The 20,077-nt window shown below is 40.5% G+C and overlaps 1 protein-coding gene across 1 annotated transcript in view; it reads right to left on the bottom strand.

Moving 5' to 3' along the window:
- Positions 1-790: 790 nt before the first annotated feature.
- Positions 791-20,077, bottom strand: part of LOC121638970 (FERM and PDZ domain-containing protein 1) — a 60,799-nt gene continuing 41,512 nt past the window's right edge. Inside the window, exons 8-16 of the mRNA XM_041984096.1 lie at positions 19,409-19,504; positions 18,999-19,124; positions 18,762-18,881; positions 17,657-17,793; positions 14,054-14,273; positions 12,158-12,340; positions 11,825-11,966; positions 8,610-9,920; positions 791-6,330 (exon numbers count right to left, since the gene is read on the bottom strand). Coding sequence (XP_041840030.1) covers positions 2,834-6,330; positions 8,610-9,920; positions 11,825-11,966; positions 12,158-12,340; positions 14,054-14,273; positions 17,657-17,793; positions 18,762-18,881; positions 18,999-19,124; positions 19,409-19,504 — 5,832 coding nt within the window. The 3' untranslated portion in view covers positions 791-2,833. The remainder of the gene's footprint in view (positions 6,331-8,609; positions 9,921-11,824; positions 11,967-12,157; positions 12,341-14,053; positions 14,274-17,656; positions 17,794-18,761; positions 18,882-18,998; positions 19,125-19,408; positions 19,505-20,077) is intronic.

Here is a 20,077-nt window from a genome sequence, read left to right on the forward strand (position 1 = left end):
TTTATTATATTCTAATTTTATGTCATTTACTTAAGTTAATCATTTAAATTTATTTCTGTGGAACCAGCCAGTTTAAATCCTGACAGAACCTCATGACCAGATGTTTCGTTAGGACAGGGTCACAGGAGAAATGATTTCTTTGGCAAAAAAAACATGTCGTCCAACACAATACCTCATATGCGAATCTAAATTCTCCAAATATCCTGAAAAAAGATAACCGAATTAATTTATCATAAATAAATATAATAAAAATAATATTTTTGTAAAACATACTTTAACGGTTAAACAATTTGCCTACATAGTGATTAAAAGAGAATCTCTTACCTATTACTTCTTAAACTTCTTCTTGTGTTTGAGTTATTTTTCAACAAAATAGAGTAGATTATAAAATTATATTCTTGCAAAAAATAAGCTTTAAAAGATGAACAGAGATGCCATTCTGTGATGCATACATGCAATGAAATGCCATCTTTTTCTTTAAGTTGTATAATTTAGTTAAAACATTTAGAAAAAAAAATATATATATAAGCAGTTTATATTTAGCGCCAATAAACGGCTGCATGTTACATTCTCTGGAGTGATTATAGTGGCAAAAGCATCAGGTTTATATGTATGAAATTTAAGTTGGTAAAAACATTATTCCAAGGTCCATGACCATCAACAGATGCAGTTTTACTGAGATGTAGTAATTTCTTTCTGAGAATGTTAATCCTTCTTTATAACAGGCGCAACATAGATGAAGTGTGTGTCTTTTTGCTGAGAAATCTGCAATAAAGAAATTAAACAGAGATCTTAACATGGATTTTAATGGTGGGAGTTGAGGATTACAAAGCAAGAGCAGACATCACCATTCAGTCATTCACAGATAAGATCCCTGATAAAATAACAAAGCATTTTATGGCTTGTAACAGCATGCTTCGTGAGCACAGATGATTACAAAAGAACACACTCCTTCATTAATTTGAGAGGGTATCCAAAATGGAAGTTGTGGTAAAAAGTTGACGAGTTCTCCTCTGATGCAAACTGGGAAGAAAGTACAGAAAACGATTTCTTGCTGCAACCAAACAGAATGAAACAGTACATGTGAATATATAAATTCTTTTTGTTGTCTTAATATTAATACAAACACTGTTTGCAGTATTTTGTGTTTCCAGCATGGAGGTGGTGAAATCTCTTCTGATGTTGCTGCAGTGAACATGCAGGTCCAGTGTACTTCAAGGCTTTTTTATTTTAAGAAACATTCCAAGTGAAAATGCTGCAATGCAACAGCTTATCCACTATAATAAGCTTTAAGCAAATCAGTGCTGAACGGTGTTGTTCATGATTTTGTGACAGATGCATTCAGCTTATTGACTTTTGATGAGAGGCTCTCAATCTCCACTGCATCAGTTTGACCAACCCTACATAATAAAGGCTGAACAAATCTCATAGTCAGTAATAACAATAATAATAATAATAATAATAATAATAATAATAATAATAATAATAATACTGCATACTGAAATCATGCTCTGTTTGGGCTATTTGTGGCCAAATTCTGGTACTGGATTACTACGTTTCGTGATCACCTGCAGTAATAAAGCACTTAGTGTTAGAGACAGGTTGGTATGAGTCAGTCTTTTCTTTCTTCTTTTTTTTTTTACTGTCCCCAGAGTTCAAACAGAGCTGTGCAGGATTTTATGATCTTGAATCAAAGTCTGAAACTCAAAACAAGCTCTCATAAAACTATGGAACATCCTACAAATATCATTTACTAATTATCTTTCATAAGCTGCAGACTGTTGTTATTAATATGTTTGTGCTACATAGAAAAATAAATAACTGTTTTGAAAAAAAAAACAACAAACAAACAAAACAGGTTTGACAGCATCGTCACCATGCACAAGAGGGTTCAGTCTTTTACCTGCTGATGGAAAAATAGGGTGTTGATAAAACACTAAGGGAAAAGCTGTTTGCAGTATTACAGTCCCATAAATCACACCAAAATGTGTGTGAAAAACTTCACCAGACTTGAACGTAACTCAGCCAAAATGTTATTTCAAGAAATCACATAATGCACATACATCAGCATACTTTATACTAGGTTTATAAAATGGCAAACAGCTCAGGCTCAATTCAATCAAATGACTTCTCAAGCTAGTTTTTGGTTTTTGTAAACAACAACATTCAACAAAAGTCCTCACTGACAGCCTGGACAACATTAAGATACCATCATTACGCATCAGAAAACTGCACAGTTCTCAGAGGATCAGAGGAAACAAAGTTTTGTCACAGAAAAATAGACAGCTGAATCAAAGGCCTGTGTATGAATGACTGAATCAAACAGATTTACTCTGCAAACAGTATTATGTGTATGTGTGTGTGTGTGTCCTTGGCCACAACGCTACTCATCGGTATAAAGCTTTAAGTAAACATTTCCAAACTTCCTTTTTCTTTGACATTTCTTACTTTCTCACAAACTGTTGCAACTTAATAATTAAATAAACACAAAAAACGGATGGAAATTATAAATAATACATTCAAGTACATCAGTTCCTCAGTACTACAGAGTCTAATCCTGCAGCTTGCTCCACCCAACACTTTTGGCCGTAGCTCTGAAAGTGATCAGTTACCACATGCACCTCTATGTTTGTTCTCTGGCTTAACTGGACAAAAAGTGGCTCTATGATGTTGAGTTCTCGTGGCTATTTAGACTTTTAGCTGAACTCCCAGAAATCTGCGCATCAAGCTTCTAAACATGCTGACTGTCCCAGATCACTTTGCCCTGTTCTGCAGCAGCTGTGGGCTCACCAGTGACCTCATGTACGTGGAGTCCTCAGCGGCTGTGGTCCACTCACAGTGCGGTGAGGGTGCGGAACAGCTGAGTGAGGCAGAAGACGGACGCTGTGAGCGCTGTGCACTGTTTGGCCAGCAGTTTGGTGCTCAGGTCGTGGCAGCTGCGTTTGCTGCAGGCTCTCTCCGCTGCCAGACAGAAGTCCCTGAACGAGCGCGCCACGTCTGCCAGACCTGCAACCGCCTCTGCGTTCCTTCGGTCACACCTGTCACAACCGGAGAACCAAAGGCAGATACCTGCCAGCTCCACCAGGGTTCGGAAACTGTTGGCCAAGGAGTGAAGCATTTCTTCTGGGCTCTGCCCAGTCCCCACTACCTTCTGACAGCCGGACATAAGCCGCCGGGCCTCTATCTGCAGCACCCTCTTGTTTTCTGTAAAGTGCACCGGGCAGCTGTCCCTTGGGTGACGACCTCCATGACCAGCCATGGATCGGTCAGTGCTGCTGCCTTCCAAAACAGAAAGGAGCTTGTCCACATCTATACGGAGAGCCTGGAAACCTGCTGGAGGGTCTGAGTAGCGCTGCTGACCTAAATAACTGATCATGTCCTTGTGCATTTGAGAAGTGTATGAATCAGAGGTGTTTGACAGAGGCGAGAGGAGAGGGCTGAGCTCAGAGGTGGAGGAGGAGAAGAGGATGGAACGAGGAAAAGAGGGGGAGTGGGTGGGAGAGACAGAGAGAAAGGAGGGAACAGGGGGCGATGTAATGAGAGGAAGACCTGCTGCAGAAATCTGGGTAACACTGCTTCTCTGAGCACGACAAGAGAACTCGTAGACCGTCAGCTCCTCATCGAAGCTGTCCTCCCCGCTGAAACAGTTTGAGTAAACTGCTGGGCAGCCACAAGCGTCCAGTGGTACCTGCACCCCCTCTGCAACTGATTCACACCCAGACGCGAGCACAGAACTGCAGCCGAACTCAGACTTCAAGGGTTGAGCAGACCCCGCTTCCACTGAGGTCTTTGTCTGGGACTGGTCTTCACAGATGGTAAACACCCTGCAGCCTGTGGAAAGTTTTGCTGAGTCTGAATTCTGCTCTGAAGGCTGACAAAGACCAGTTAAAGGTCTATCGCTACTGGTCTTACTTGCTCTTTGGGACTGACTATGAAACGCAAGTCCTGGTCCATTTAGATTCTGTGTAGTCACCACGATTGGAGGAGGAATGGAGCGAGACTGAGTTCTCCCTTTAATGGCTTGACTGTTTTTAGTTGGACTACTGACTTTGATGATTGGTTCTGGAGGATCTTTTATAGGTCCTGGAGGGTTTACCTTTAGGCTGGTGGTATCTCTTTGGAGTAGGCTCACTATGGAGGGTGGAGGCGCTGTTACCGGCCCAGGTATGTTCTCGTTAAGTCTGCTGTGCAGAGGCTGACTTTGATGTTGGGATTTGGGCTCAGTTTGGACCGGCATCTGAGGACAACCTTCTTTAACCTCAGACCCTGATGGAAAACTCTTCGCTGAGGTTGTTTCTACAAAAAACTCCCCGTCCACCTCAGATCCTGTTAGTGTTGTATCCGAGTCGTCTGATTCGGCCGATTCAGCTGTTGCGCCCATCTCTAAGTCAAGAGTTTTTGTGACATCATGAACATCTGTCACTTTGATGGCAATCTTTGAGTCGTCTCTACTGTTTTCCTCAGCAGGACTCTGGACTGTACTTCCATCTCCAGCTCGATTCAGACTGTCTTGGGAACGCGATAAATAAAGGGGCAGACTTTGAATCTTTCCCCTGAGTGTTGATGCAGACAGCCGGCCCATAATGGTTGGCGAACAGGTCTGGAAGAGGAAATGAGTCGGAGTAGACGGGTCTTTAGAGAGATCCTGGACTGTGGCGGTTTTAGCCATTATTAAGTTTGGACTGGTTAGATTCGTTTTGGCTTCAGCTCTTGGTATGGTGGAATCAGATGTGGTATTATCTGTGTTTGGATCTGAAGATGAAACATTTTGAGGAGCAACCTCACTTTTCAGTCTAGCATCTGAATTAAAAGTTGGAGACGTGATGCTGGTCGCAGCTCCGAGCTTTGCCGTGATAGAGTTTATAGCTAGAGTGTAATCAGCATTAATGGAGGGACTTCCTGTCTGAACTTCATACTTTGGAAGGGGCTTAATGTTGATGTGCGATTCATCTGTATCTGCTCTGGCTGAGGTATCGCTGATGCTACACTTTGCCGACTCAGTCCTGTCATTAGTTTTATCACATGAGCTATAATTTAAGGAGTTACTAACATCATCATCATCATCATCATCAAAAACATTGTCTGAGTTTGTGCTGTCTGTAACTTCGTCGCTTGTGTTGATGGTAGATTCAAGAACTTCGGTGGCTTCCTTATCGTGGGCGGTTTTAACTTTGACTGACGCCACTTTGTCAGCATGGTCGCTCGTCTCTGGAATGAAGGCTGAACTTTGCTCCGAATGATTGAAAACACTCATTTTGTTTGAGGTGCCCATGTTTTCAGAGTTTCCTTCTTCATGCATCAAATGCCCACTTTCTGATTTGTGTAGATCGGGTGCTGGTGGCAGAGGGGATGAAGGTGGAGGGGGTGGTGGTGAATATGTTGGAGGGGAATATTCATTCACATATGTGTCTTTCTGTGAGGAAATTAATTCAGAGCACAAAAGGTCTTTGCTACATTTTTCATTCCCGTCTGTTAAACATGTAGACAGTGTGCTGCCCTCTTGTGGCCTTTCAGCACCGAGAAGAGGCCTCTTTAAGCTGGATGAAAATCCTCTTATCCTTTGTTTCTTCTCATCTTCCTCCTTACCTTCCTCCTCAATGATGTCAGGCAAAAACATGTGACTTGTGAAAGGCCCATTCCCTGTCATGGCCACGGGCTCCTCCTTGTCTGCCTCATCTTTTCCTTCACCCACCTCCTCTTCTCCCTCCTCTTCCTCCTTCCCATCACCTTGCCGATCTGTGCTCTCCTTCCCGTCTGGATCAACCCTACAGCGGACAACAGTGATGATTGGAGATACGGTTTTCACTAGATCCGTGACTGATTTGGACTCCATTGCATCAGGCTCCATCTCCATTTCCTGTTTCCTGGTCCTGGAGGAGGATTTTAATTCTGGTCTTTGTGAGCGGAGTTTAGACGGGATGGGCTTTGACTCAAGTTGAGCAGGTTCTCCTTCAGAGTGAGTAAGCGAGGAGATAGTAGGACTGGGATTCTTGGTTTGCTCAAAAGGTTCTGGATCTGAACTTAGCATTTGGATGTCGATGGCTTCTGATATAATGTTTTTGGGGTGCCTGTTGGCAGTTAAGTTGTGCTTTGGTTCTGGATCAGGTTCTGGATATGTCACCCTGGAGGTGTAATCAGTTTCCATGAAGGAACGACGCTTCCGAGATCTTTTTCTGAGGTGGAACAAGGTTTCTCTGCTGCCACCTTCTTCTACTCCTTGCTTTCTGTCCACTCCTGCTTCTGAGTTTTTGTCTTGATCATCCACAGAGACCTTGATGTCGCTGAGGCTGAGAGTACTGAGGAGGTCCAGCTTCATCTGTCTGCAAATATCTGAAAAAAACAAACAGGGCTCAAGTTCAAGTTTGTTTATACAGCACATTTTCTGCAACAGCAGTTGCCCAAAGTGCTGAACAATACAACAACAAACATGCTAAGGTTGAAAATAAAACACCACACAATAAAACAATAAAAAAATCAATAAATCAAATAATCAATAAAATTGGAATAAAAAGTAAAACATGCAAATATCAAGCTCAATTTTGTTCAAATGCCAGCGCAAAGAAGTGGGTCTTGAGAAGAGACTTAAAACCAGAGATAGACTGAGCAGCTCAGATGCGAAGGTGAAGGCGGTTAACATAAACAGTGATGAGCTCCCTGTACGAAACAGCAACATAAACAGCCACACGTGAAATCAAAGAAGCTTCTTTTTCTTTGCATGTTGTTCATGTTGATGTTGGAAACTGTGAAACCATGTATGATATTCAGTTTGTTTTATGGGTTTGTGTTGTATTTAACAGCATTGTGTTGTAAAGAAACAAATACCTGGAAAAAGAAGTAAACTTTCAGGTAATAAAATGTAGAGATTAATGTTTTAAATAGCAGTGAGTGATTTTGCCACTCCTCCATCAGCACTCCCCTGGTCCTCCACACCTGTCCCTGACCCCAGCTCTCCAATCTACCCAACCTGTCACACCTGTCCCCCATTGACTCACCAGTTCTTATATACACCAGCACCACAGTCACTCCCTGTCGGACCTTAAACCTGAATAATTCATGGACTCACCCCTTCGCCGTTCCTGGTTCCTGTCCCTCCAACTGTCTCCTTCTGTTCGGTTCGAGTAAGACCTTTCCCTTGTGTTCAGTCTTGATAATAAAGTATAGTTAACCTATCGATGTCTCTGTGGAGTCCATATGTAACACCTGTGTTGTTTCTGGTTTTATATGTGAGATAAAGGTAAAAGTTACGAGTGGAAACAACGAAAAATCTTCTTAAGTAAGTTATTCAATATTCTTGAGAACAATTATGGATAAGTTCAGCACCCTTTAAGAAGAGCTTCTGCAGCTGAGGATCAGACCGCCAGAGGGGGGGCCGGTGACCCACGTCTAGGCAAGGGAAACCTGGGTCCATGATTTGTTGTCATCATAGGGGTGTTTTGAGAAGAATCAAAACTAAATTCAACGTCATTTGCATGAAGTGTTGATGTATTTTTTCTCCAGTAAAGTATTTTTTTCTGATTTTTGATAACTGAAATTTTTTTTTCATTATCTTTTTTCCTTCCTGATTTCTTTTAATCAGTCTGAAATTTGAAATGTGCACATTCCTAAGAGTTCACAAAACTTTCTGCAGTTTGTGATAAACGTTTGCATAAAATGGAAATGCAAAAAAAAAAAAAAAAAAAAAAAAAATTAAATAAAGATCCAGTATGAGGGAGGTAGCGACTGAAACCTTTGAGTTTTTGTGATTGCTAAAATAATTCCTTGTTCCAGGTGTTGAAGCACAGCTTCCCTGCTCTGGATCCAGGTGGGTTTCAGTTCAGCTTTATTGCATTTTGAAAACTGAAATAAACTAATTAGATTAAATCAGATTAGATTCCAGTAGCCGAGAGCTACATTGACAAAAGTGAACATTTGTATACGATTAATACTTATTTTTTATGGGGGTCCCTGATCGTGATGGATCCTGATGCAGTTGCATTAGCTTCACCCGAGTTTTCAACTATATCTTTGCTCTCTGCAAACATTAGTTTGGATATGTTTACCCATCGGATTCAATAGGAAAGTGTGTCCTTTCCTTTATTGCCCAGTTTTAATTAAAAAAAATACTACGGAGACAGTTATCAAAAAATTATTTCAAATCATAGTTTCAACTCCACTTCTGTATAAAACTGAAACTATAACAAAAGAATTTTAAAATATTTTATAACTTTCTTTTGGAAAGCAAATAGTGTAGCAGTAATAAAAAGGTTAACATATTTTCCTCTGAAATATCCGCCACAATAAATATAGAGACCCACACATAGCTCAATTTTAGCTGTATTTAAGTTATTAACAATTTATTATTACAATCTCAGTCTGTTTCCTCAAAATTCACCTTCAGTCTTTATTTCGGGGCTACTGTTTTTAAAGATACCCTCCTCCGAACCTTTCTGTCTTCTGGATTTAACTTTATGCTTCATGCTCTCTCCAAGCAGCAGCCCCCATCTTTAACCTTTCCTGCCACTCTGCAGTGCTGTTTAGTTTCATGCAGGAAACACTTCAGCCACCAGAGAGCATCAAAGACAGGACTCACAGACAATCTTTGATTGTCATCTGAATAAAACCTAAATCACCTCTTGGCACGGCACCTGAGGTGGGATCTTCAGGTGAAGTGAAGCGATCTCTGGCATCAAAGAACTCCTCGTCAGAGCTGCTGTCTCCAAAGCCAGGGGGTGGATGGAGGATGGGGATGGGCTCCAGATCTTCAGCCTTGGCCACAGCTCCCTCCTCCTCCCTCACTCCTCCGGTGTGAAGCTGCCGGGGGTGTGGAAGGCTGCGAGCGCTGTCGGGGGTGATGTTGGAGCAGATGTTGTAGTAGCAGCGAGCGTCGCTTTGGTCAAAGTTAAACACAAAGTCTTTGTGGGAGGATTGGGATGATGGAGAAGAAAGTAGATGCTCTTTCATACTACCCTCCCCACTTGCACCTCCTTCTTCGCTTGCTTTTCTCACTGTCACAGCTATTTCTTTTTGTAACTTTTCCCTCCTTCTCTGCTCTTCTTCATCATCGTCCTCTTCACTGGCCTCCGGAGGGCTTGGAAGGAGGTCCACGAGGCGGGAGAGCTCAGAGAAACACAGGGAGCTGTCGTCTGAGAAGATACTACCTGAACATTGTTGGGAATCGGGAAAGCTCTGCGAAGAGGGGGAGTCGGGTGAGAAGATTTGGGGATCAGCTCCATCACCTGACTTCCTGCAGCCTCCTCCTCCTCCTTCTGGTTTGTTGACAGTTGTAAGGTGGATAAAGGGATGGGAGTGAACAGGTGGAGGTATAAGGAGGTGAGGCTGAACGTGCCTGTCTGAGTGTGGGTGAAGCTGTATTGGAGAGTGGAAGCAGACGTAGGTTTGTGGGCAAGCGTTTGGATAGGTGGAGGAAGAGGAGCAGGTAATTAAGTCATCTTCTTCTAGGGCATCAAGAGAGTCACTGGATGGGCTGGTGATGACATGAGTGTCAGTGTGACATGAATCTGATGCTTCTGATACAGATGGCTGCTCCTCTGCTGCCTCTCCACCTCCAACCCTCTCTTTTTGTCTGGCTTGCCCTCCTGAATCGTCGTCCTTTATTTTGATCTGTTTTAGTCCACCATCTTCATCTCTCTTTGTCTCCGCTGTCTCCTCATTCTTGCCCTCTTGATTTTTTTCTGAGGCAGACTTTTCTTTTTCTGTGTCCATGTTCTTCTCTTCTTTCAGCTTCTTGTCCTCCCAAGGTTTATCTCCCTTGTCTTTGCCACCTTTATGCCTCATTCTGTCTTTTCTTTTCCTGCCATCCGGGTCTGACGCGGATCTGACACGTGGACACGGCTTCTCGTCCTGAGGCGCCAGACTGAGCAGCGGCTCCATGTCCAAGTCCGAAGAGTCATCAGAGTCACTTCCGCATCGAGACACGTAACCTGTAAGGATGCATCCACGTTAACACAAGACAGGTGCAAAGCCAGTAAAATTTCTACATCTGCTCTTTTAGAAAGCGACATGCAAAAATTTGAGGCCCCTTTAGTAGATGAGCAGATCTCCAAATGGTGAAGCACTGAAGCTGCGATTTTTAAAAATAAGTTTCACAACATATGTGATCTCAAAATTACAAATAGAAACAAGTAATGTAGAAGGTTGGTCTCCTCAAGAGAATTAGGCTCTCAGATCACTTTTAGCAGACTTCAGTAGGTGGTTAGGGCTATAGCTTGTCTTCACTCATCTTCAGGCAGGGACAGAAGCTGCAGATTCCTAAACTCTATGAAAGTGCTGATTCTTTGACATTTAGTTCTTTTTAACAGCTGCAAAGTGTTCTGGAAATTAAAATAACTGACATCCACTTGGAAGAAGAATCAGGCTATGAGAAGACAGCAAAATCCAGTGGCAGATTTATACATTATGAAGCCCAAAACAAACCCAGTCATGGGGTCCTCCATTTCCCCTATTTTACACCAGTTTTCACATCTTAGCTATTAACTGTAGCTTATTTTTTTCAGCAGTCTTCATTAAGCCAAACTCAGTCAACTTGTTTTCCAGCCATAAAATGTAAGATTAAAGTCTGTCAGATGGTTACAAATACCAATTAATCTTCTAAGACTTTCTTCTCAGCAGTTTCCCTTAAGAATAAAGAGTAATTGGTCTTTCTCTGTGGATATTTATAGTTTCTGTAACAGATTGCACCAGGTATCAAAGTTAGTGAACCTTTAAAGTTAAAGGGGAAAAGCATTAAATGCATAATAATAAGTTGTAGTGGGTGGAAGCAACTATTCTCTGGAGTTCACTGAAGTAAAACAAGTGCACCTACAAGGAAACAGTGGTGATTTACTCGGTAAGTATCATATCTGACTTTCTATTGGAATTTAACAGGATCCTCTCACAACCCAGTATCATGCAGAAAACGTCCAAGAGCAAAAGTTTTGTGAGTGCCCAGGAGGAGTCTGAGTGTGAGGTAAAGAGCTCAAGACAGAGCTGAACATTTGCACATGGACAACTTAATTTGAGAAAAGGAAGCAGAGTTTGGAATGGAAGTACAACACGTTTGCATCTAAGCAGTGTGTAAAAGTTTTGATGGAGAGCTGGATCAAAGTTAAGTGTTAAAACAAGGAGGTCTACTCTCAAACAGAAAAAGTACGCCTTTGATCAAAGACATTAAACTGCCCGAGTGGTTAATGGGGAAAAATGGAATTTTTGCTGATGTCAAGAAACCTTTTCGAGGGAAAAAGCCTCATTTGCCTTGAATTACAATCAAAAGATTTGCTGACACTGACAGTGTAATGTTCCACTATCCAGCCACACCTACACACATGACTTAAATGGAAGAGATTACAAGCCTTTGATGCCACTTCAAAACAAAATTTACCATCAGAAGTTTGAATAAGTCAGTAAATCAGAGCTTTTTTACTCCTATGGTAAAAGGTGTGGATGAGGAAAAAATATAAGGTGAGGAGTTTTATGAAAAGACTGCTTTCCAACTGGATAAGTCATAATTTGGGCTTGTGTTGCATTGAGCTGCACAACTAATTTTAAACTGAAGAACAGATTAATATTGTAGAGATGAACACCATCTGTATAAAAGTTAAGATAAAAACAAGATTGAAACAGGTCTATAATGCTGATCGGCTACAGGAGGCATGAGCTGATAGTTTTAATGCAGCCTTCGCAGTACCCTGACCTATCACTGAAAGTCTGTGGACAGACCTAGTGCAGCATGCGCAAAAACTAGAAGCTATCTAAAAACTAAATTCAATCATGCTTGTATTAGCGTTGTGTCTTTGTTATTTGCAGGGACAGAAAGCTCAAACTTGTGTATACTTCTGTGTCTCTGTACCTTCCTCTGCAGAGACTTTGTGCTTCTTGTCATCTATCCAGGGAAAGATGTTGAGGTTGGGGTCAATGAACACACGGCAATATCCTGCTATCAGGCAGGACATATCCTTTGCTGCAGTTGCCTCCAACAGTAATGTGATGGGCTTTGTGCAAAACAAAGGAGACAATATGGTATGAGATGAGGCTGGGATGAAGAGGATATGAAACAAACAATGTCAGCAGTGAAACAAAATAAAACAAAAACAAAAAACACTTAGCTTGCAGTTTTACTTCATTTTGTGGCTAAGTGTGCATATAGTACAGACTGATATGAGTGTACCCTCTTCGGTCTTACCTTGATGTCCTGCAGGTATATTTTGACCAGGCTGACCTTGTCTGATTCAGGCAGCAGCTCGATGCGAGTGATACTAGTAAACTCTGTGAGGGTGGTCATTATGCTCAGCTTGTGGTTGACCACCTGACTGACCCCGTAGCGCGCTCCCACCAACAGGGTCACCATCGACTCCCTGTCCTGGAGCTGAAAGGGGGGGGTTGAACACAGAGGAGGAGGAGGAGAAAATGAAGCCTCATTTTTCTTGCACCTTTCCAAACAATTTCTATGATGGACTTTTCTGATGGTTTTATCTAATAAACCATGTGGAAAGTCCTTCTCTTCGTATTTAGTTTGTGTTTGTCCTTCTAGATCTGGGGTCTTTACAACAAAGCAGGTTAAACATCTCCAGAGTTTCTTTAAATGATCTGAGTAGATGAAGCCAAACAAAGAGATCAGGACCATGATGCTGGTCATTGACTGATTTAGTCAGTCCAGATTTTCTGACCCTGGATATGTGTGGGGCTGACAGCAGATCAGGGATTTAACTGGGCCAGGGCTGTCCAAGGCTGCCCTTCATCAATACTGCACAAATACTAATCATTTTAGATCATCTTCATAAAATGTAAACAGTTTGGAAAGATAAATATTTTTTTTACCCCACATACGCAGTTAATGAGATGATGCTGTCTGAATGGTGGGGGTCAGATTTAAGGGGTTATTTGTTATTTCAGTATATTAATATATTATTATATAATATTATAAATATATTAAAAATAAGTTATCATTTTTGTTTTGTTTTGTAACTGTAGCCAAACTGTTACTGCATCAAATAGCCTGTAAATTGTCGCTACTGTACATAGCCCCCACCCCAACCCCCTTCTTCCCTCGATCACAGTCCCCCGAAATAGCAAATCCTAATTCAACCCCTGCAGCAGATGATCAATCACAGTTGTATATTTCTGAAAGGCTGGAAAGCATCACAGCTGCTGCAGTCAAAGCAGAAAGGAAACATGTGAATGCATGAATTAATAAGCTAATCAATATCACTGTCACGTCATTAAAGCACAACTCATGCTTATTCTTTTTAATTAAGTGTGTTGCAGTTTCTGGAGATACATAAGTTTTGATTCTGTCAGATCCAATACTGGCTATTTAAATAAACTGTGCCGCTAATGACAAACAAACAGAAAAGGGAATCAGTCCAGTCAAAGAAGTTAATGTAAATATCCAAATTCTCTTTTGTCTTTCAGACTTTGAACCTTTAATAAAGTTGGATTGAAGGTGACCAGTTATTTCAATCAATCAATAAAAATAAAAATCTGACAAATATGGGATTAATACGAATGTACAGACATCATTTGATGCAGGTCAGCATGTGTGATATGCTCCACACACAAGACAGCAGGAAATCTTTTACAGTTTATTGATCAGAAAAAATAAAATTAGTTATTGTCATTTCCAAATCTTTAACAAAAACGTCTGTAGAAACAAACTTTACTTTCTGTTTTAAGATAACAAAAGTATTCCCTTGCAATGAAACATCTGTCAAGATGAAAATCAGTGAGAGTCAAACTTTAAGAGAACTGAACGAAAACTTTCATCATTCATGCACTGATGTTTGTTTTGATGTTTTATTGTTCAGGAGGCGGAGCATCAGCTGTCATGGCGATACAACCCACTAAAAGTAAACAAGCTTTGTGAGTTTTAAGCTTTGTGAAATTATCTTGATAAGCTACTAATCCCACTTCAAATGTCCAGACCACTGAGCAATGTGTGCTCAGACTCATGACGTGGCTGGCCTCAATTTTCCTGAACTACTCAGCAGCCTCCACTTTGCTCATCTACACTTATAAGATTCAGAATTGGAGGTTAACTTTTGTTTCTCTTAATTCTGTAATCAGAATTTGGATATTTTACCATCATAGTTGCACCGAAGGATTTCCCTCCAAAACACTTGAGTTCGCTCAGCTCCTCCAGGTAGTTGATCCGTGCCTGATCGACCGACAGGCCCTTTTGCTTGGGATCGTGCTGCGATTGGCTTTTCTTCATGTGGTAGCCAATGGCCTTCCTCAGATCTTTCTCCCGCATGTTCCTCAACAAAGTGGAGGACACAAAGTTCTCTATACCCCAAGTCTTCCTGCAGCACAGAAAGAAACATGGGTTGACAGGATTGTTTGACTTGTGGAAAATAGTTATTCACATGTGTCTGAAAGAACAGCAAAACTTTCAGCTCAAACCACCTTCATTTATCTCTTGTTTTTATCTGTTCTGAGTTCTGAAGTAGCTGTAGGTTTGAGATGTACTTTTTTGGAAGACCAGAAAGCAGTAATCTAATCTACTACAAATAAAAGCATGCATCAGCACCTCCGTGCTGGCAAGAGAGAGAAATAGGCGGACTCTGGAGATGTTTTTAAGATAATAAAATCCAGTTTTTGTTATATTTCTGATGTGTGAAATAAATCCAGCTCAGAGTCGAAAAGAACACCCAGGATTCTCACACAATGAGAAGGATTAAAATGATGTCGAAAATACAGTTTAAAAGGACATTGACTGGCTCCAGGTCATCAGGAGACATGGCGATGTAAAGCTGCTTATCATCAGCATAGCTGTGAAAATTAATGCTGTCTCCTGATGACATCCCCAAGTGGTAACATGTACAAATTAAAAAAGTATTGGGTCTAAAATTGTTCCTTGGGGAACCCCACATTGGATTTTATAGATCCTCAAGAAGCATGTATCCATACTTACATAAAATTGTTGATCTGTGAGATAGGAGTAAAATAATTTAAGAACAGTACCTGAGAGGCCCACCAGACTTCTGAGTCTGTCTAGTAAAATCTGGTGATCTACTGTATCAAAGGCGGCACTAAGATCCAGTAAAACCAGAACAAAAAGTTTCTTTGAGTCTAAATTAACAGATTAACAATCATTAACAATTTTTAAAAGGGTCGTCTCGGTACTGTGGTTTGTCCTAAAACCAGACTGATATTTTTCTAAATTTTATTTTAAAACTCATGCAGTTGAATAAAAACAGCTTTTTCTGTCATTTTACTTAAAAATGGTAAGTTGGATACAGGTTGGTAATTATCAAGAATGTTTGGATCTAAATTACTCTTCTTCAGAAGGGGCCTCACCACCGCCGTTTTAAAGGCGGCAGGGAAGACACCCATCTGAAGAGAGTTATTTACTATGTTTAAAAGCTCAGGTTCAGAGAAACCATAAAATGTTTTTAAAAGTGATGTGGGAATGGGGTCTAAAAGGCAGGTTGTTGGATTTAATTGGGAAAAAACTCGACCAAGCATCTTTGCATTAACCAGGACAAAACTCTCCAGTGTTTCCTCAGGTAAAAACAAAGCTTCAGGTCTGTTAAAATCAACATGTCGCTGAGATAAAGGACTGGATCTAATAGTATTGATCTTACTTCTGAAGTGGTCTGCAAATACCTCGCATGCAGCGTCTGATGCGGACATGGAGGACTTGTTAAAATCTGTGTTTATTAAAAGATCAATTGTTTAAAAAGGAAGTTTGGGTTGTTTTTGTTATCTGTAATGAGGTTTGAATAGTAGAGTTTTCTTGCCTGTTTTACTGAATTGTTGTAGATTTTGAGTTGTTCCTTTAAAATTTCATAATGGGCTGTTAATTTTGTTTTCCTCCATTTCCTCTCTGCTCTCCTGCAGCTTCTTTTTAACTCATTAATTTCCTGGCTTCTCCACAGTGTTTTTGATTTAACTCCTTATGTTTTTGTTTTAAGTGGAGCTGCTGAGTCACGGACTATAGTTTGCTGTTAAAATGGTCAACAATAAAATCACACGGTGCAGGTAAAATCTTAGCAGGAGTTTGGTTTAAAATTTCAGTAAAATCTGCAGCCACTTCAGAAGCATTATATTGTTTCCTCAGTTCTCACTGAGGTCTCCCTTTGGCTAAAACTGGTGATGTTAAAAAACACACAGTAGTGGTCTGACACAGCCAGGTCAACAACAGAGGACACGCCAGGGGACAGGCCATAAGTTATGACCAGGTCCAGGGTGTGTCCTCTGTTGTGAGTAGGTTGTGTGACATGCTGATGAAAACCCATACTATTTAAAATGTTTAAAAACTCGTTGGCATAGGGATCATTACTGTTATCAATATGAAGGTTAAAATCACCAGTTATTAAAATTTTATTGTATTTAATATGTATGGTTGATAAAAACTCTGAAAACTCTTCGATAAAACAGGAAGGAGGGTTTGGTGGTCTATAAATTGTACTGGATAAAAAAATTATATCACCTATCACCCCATAATTTGTTGCCTTGACACCTGTAGTGCTCTTGTAGCAGGTTATTCCATCAGCCGCCACAGTGAAGTCTCGGATGTCATCGCTCACTGAGCTCCACCAGCAGACTGAAGGTGGCGGACACCAACACACATGATAAACTGATCTGTAAAGCCAGTCATGTTGTGGGCTTGGAACTGGACTTTCTGAGGGTGGGACAGCCCTTCCTACCCTCTCCACAACATGCCGGACAGCCCCAGGAGTACGTTCAGCAACAGACTCATTCCTCCTCATGTCAATGCCACAGGAAATCATTCCTTCCTGTGACCATCAAACTGTACAACTCTGTACTGAACCAAAGGTTTGAACCATCAACTCTTGTAAAAGTAAATATTTATCTGTTTGTTAATGTCTGTGCTGTATATTTACATTTTATTTTTATTTAACTCAGCACCTTATCTACTTTTCACTTTGACTCTTATTTTTCTAGATTGCTTCTCACTGTGTCACTGCATTTAACTGTTTTTAAGTAGCACTGCAATGCAGCAATTTCCCTCATGAGATTAATAAAGTATTTTTGATTCTGATTTTGGCGGCCAAATAAAAGGCAAGTCATTTCTGGGTCTTAAGCCAAACAACTTAACCCAATCACTCAGGCTTCTGCTCCCTCTGGACCACTACAGTCATCTTATTTTATTTCTGCTCTTACTATCTCCACCTACAAGGCAGTCTTAGCCCAGTCGGTTCTCTTTTCTGCTTCCATAACAAGCAACATCCCTCTACCTTTAAGAAGACTCATCTCTTCCACTAACTCAGACATACTTTGTGCTTCTTTACCTGTTGTACTTGCACTCAGTCCTTGTAAATTGATTTTAAGAACTTAATGCTTACACAAAGGTTTCTTGGTGTACTTAAGCTTAATGTTCCTCGCTTAAAGGTCACTTTGGATAAAAGCTTCTGTTGTATGTCTAAATGTAACGTGTGCTTGTATTTTGTCAGCAGACCATTAATTTAACTCCACTCGGTCTAAATAAACTTTTATCTTAAAAATAAATACACTCTTTATGGTGAAGTTTGCATGTACCACAATGGAGGTAAAACACAGAGCCTTAAATAAATAAAAACATGTATTTCTTCTGCAGTGCAACGTGCTCTCGGAGCTCTCGACGCCCTTTAAAACTTTGAAGGCTAGGGACTCTTCAGGTTAAATCAGAGAATTAAAACCAAGGATAAAATGTGTGTGCATGGCATTGTGTGTTTCTCACGTGATCATCTTCAGGTTGGCTTTGGGGCACTGTCCGCAGCTCACCAACCTCTCCTGAATGTGGAGCGCAGCGAGTCGCAAGGCGGTGTTACACCTCATCTCCACCGCATAGCGCTCCTGCAGCACATCATTCACACCCTAACACACACACACACAAATGAAAAAAACAGCACAAAACATTCTCCATTTAGGACTGAGCACAGTTTTTAAACTCACCAGAAGCATTTTCTTTCTTTTTGCACTTATATTCTGATATTAATATTAATATTAATATTAACATCAAAATGAGGAAAAATTGCTCCAAAAAACAAATTAAGCTTTTTTGACCATGACAAGAGCTCCAAAAACATTACAGAGCATCAGCTTTTTTAACTCGATGTTGCATGGCTAATTCAAAAGTGAGTTTTTACCTGTTAAAGAAGAAAACATATAATTTAATTAAAAGTATTAGAGAGTAGATGGGCTTGAAGTTGTTTTTCTAATTTGCAGTCCTTTTGTTGCTTCATGAAAGCATAAATCATCCTGACTTGTACCAACAGTTCAGGAAGTGTTTTGATGGTGTGGGGCATATTTTCTTGGCACACTTTCGGCTCCTTAGTATTACCTGAGCATGGTTTCAACATCACAGACCAAAATCTCTGAGGAATACCTTGTTAAATGTATGCAGTGAAGAATTAAGATAGTTCTGGGGTCCTAGCAAGGTGGAGTTAGTACATGTTCTCTCTGTCTCATAAATGTGGACTCTGCTTTCATTTCTAAGCTACTGTCACTTTCAAGCACATGTTCTGCTGCAATTAAGGTACATATTTTCAGATATTCCATTTGTCAGTTTTTAAACATCACCAAGTTTGCTGTGTTTGAGCGTCCACCTTCATGACCAACCAGTAAATACAATTTGCTTTAGATAAAAGACAAATGAGCCTCCTCCAGTTGAGCAGGTGGTTTATCTGTCAGTGAAGCCTAAACACAGATATTCTTTGCTGTGGCCACAAGTCAGTTATTTTTTTATTTTTATAAGAACATGCAATTAAAGACATGTAAAAGTCATAATATGCCTAATAAAACAGGAAAATCCTACATTCTGGCATACAGGCTTATCAGCTTACCTGCAGGTAGAGGTACTCAAATGCAGTCGGATCCTCATGCAGCAGCTTCCGGAGGTTTTTAGGCATAAAACAAATCCGGAATAAACACCTGTAGTCATGCACCTCCTTCTTTTGGACTACCTGAAAACACATTTGATTTCAAATACATATGTGAATGCAGGTTCAAGAGAAGTTACAGATTAAACCCACTATACGTGCACATGCTAAATTATTCTTTGCGCAAGTGTTAGTGGATACCTGCTGTATTCGCTCCTCGTCATGTAACAGTAGTAGCTTGCTGCTGCTGTACTGCTGCTCCAGCACCAAGGAAAAGTGCTCAATACGGCTCAGGGAAAGCTTTTCTTTCAGCGTCATCACAATGTCCTGATGTGCAAAGAAAATGACAGCTTAAGAGAGAATATTTGTGAACATCAGAGGGCAGGTTTGCTGAGCTGAGTTGATGTTTGGAAGTTTGAATAAATGGAAAACTAAAGAATCCACATCTGAATGAAGATAAATATCCACTATCTGAGTTATACACATTGTTTATATTTAATAGCAGTATTTCCTGCATAATTGGCATCTTTTTCATTTCAAGGCTCCTTTTGAACCTCAGCATCTGAAAGTCCACCACAGATGTCAAATAGCTCAGTATCGTTACAGAATACCTTGACTGTGGTGTTGGATTCAAATTTGAAGGCCTTGGTTTGTCCATTCTCTAGGTAGACCTTTAGGACATTAGGCAAAAAGAGCAGCGAGTTCCCCTGCAAAGAAAAAAAAAAAAAAAACAGATCAGTGGTTAAAGAAAATGTAGGCATTGTTAAAACCTGCTGGTTTGAGGAGGTATATATAAAAGCTAACAGGCAAAGATGAGGCACTTCATTCATGTATTTTTTCTGAGACTTACAAGCATTCATCATGTTTTACACATCATGCCATTATAAAAAAGACTCAGTCGTTTCTTTGCATCACATCATGTGGCTTGTGATCTTTCCTCTTCTTTCCTGTTTTCTAAGATTTACTAAACTTTCTTTCTGTATTGACACCATGATATGATGACAAAATGACGTCTGCATGTTTTCAAATTCAAGCGCTGAGCAGTCAAGGTTTAGATCACCCCCCCATCTTCTGTCTATGGTTTTCTCTCTTAATGATGATGAACACAGTACATCACTCTCCTCCATCTCTGGTGCTCTCTCTTTCTCTCTGCACATCTCCCTCAGCTTTTCTCTCTCTAATCTGATGCGTACTTTCCTGTAATCACACACATTAGGACTCGAGATAGCAGATATTGATCAGTGTTTTCTCTGTGTTTAGTAATGGGCTCTCCAGCCTTT

This window comes from Melanotaenia boesemani, chromosome 4 (assembly GCF_017639745.1).
Source record: "Melanotaenia boesemani isolate fMelBoe1 chromosome 4, fMelBoe1.pri, whole genome shotgun sequence".
NCBI classification, from domain to species: Eukaryota; Metazoa; Chordata; class Actinopteri; order Atheriniformes; family Melanotaeniidae; genus Melanotaenia; species Melanotaenia boesemani.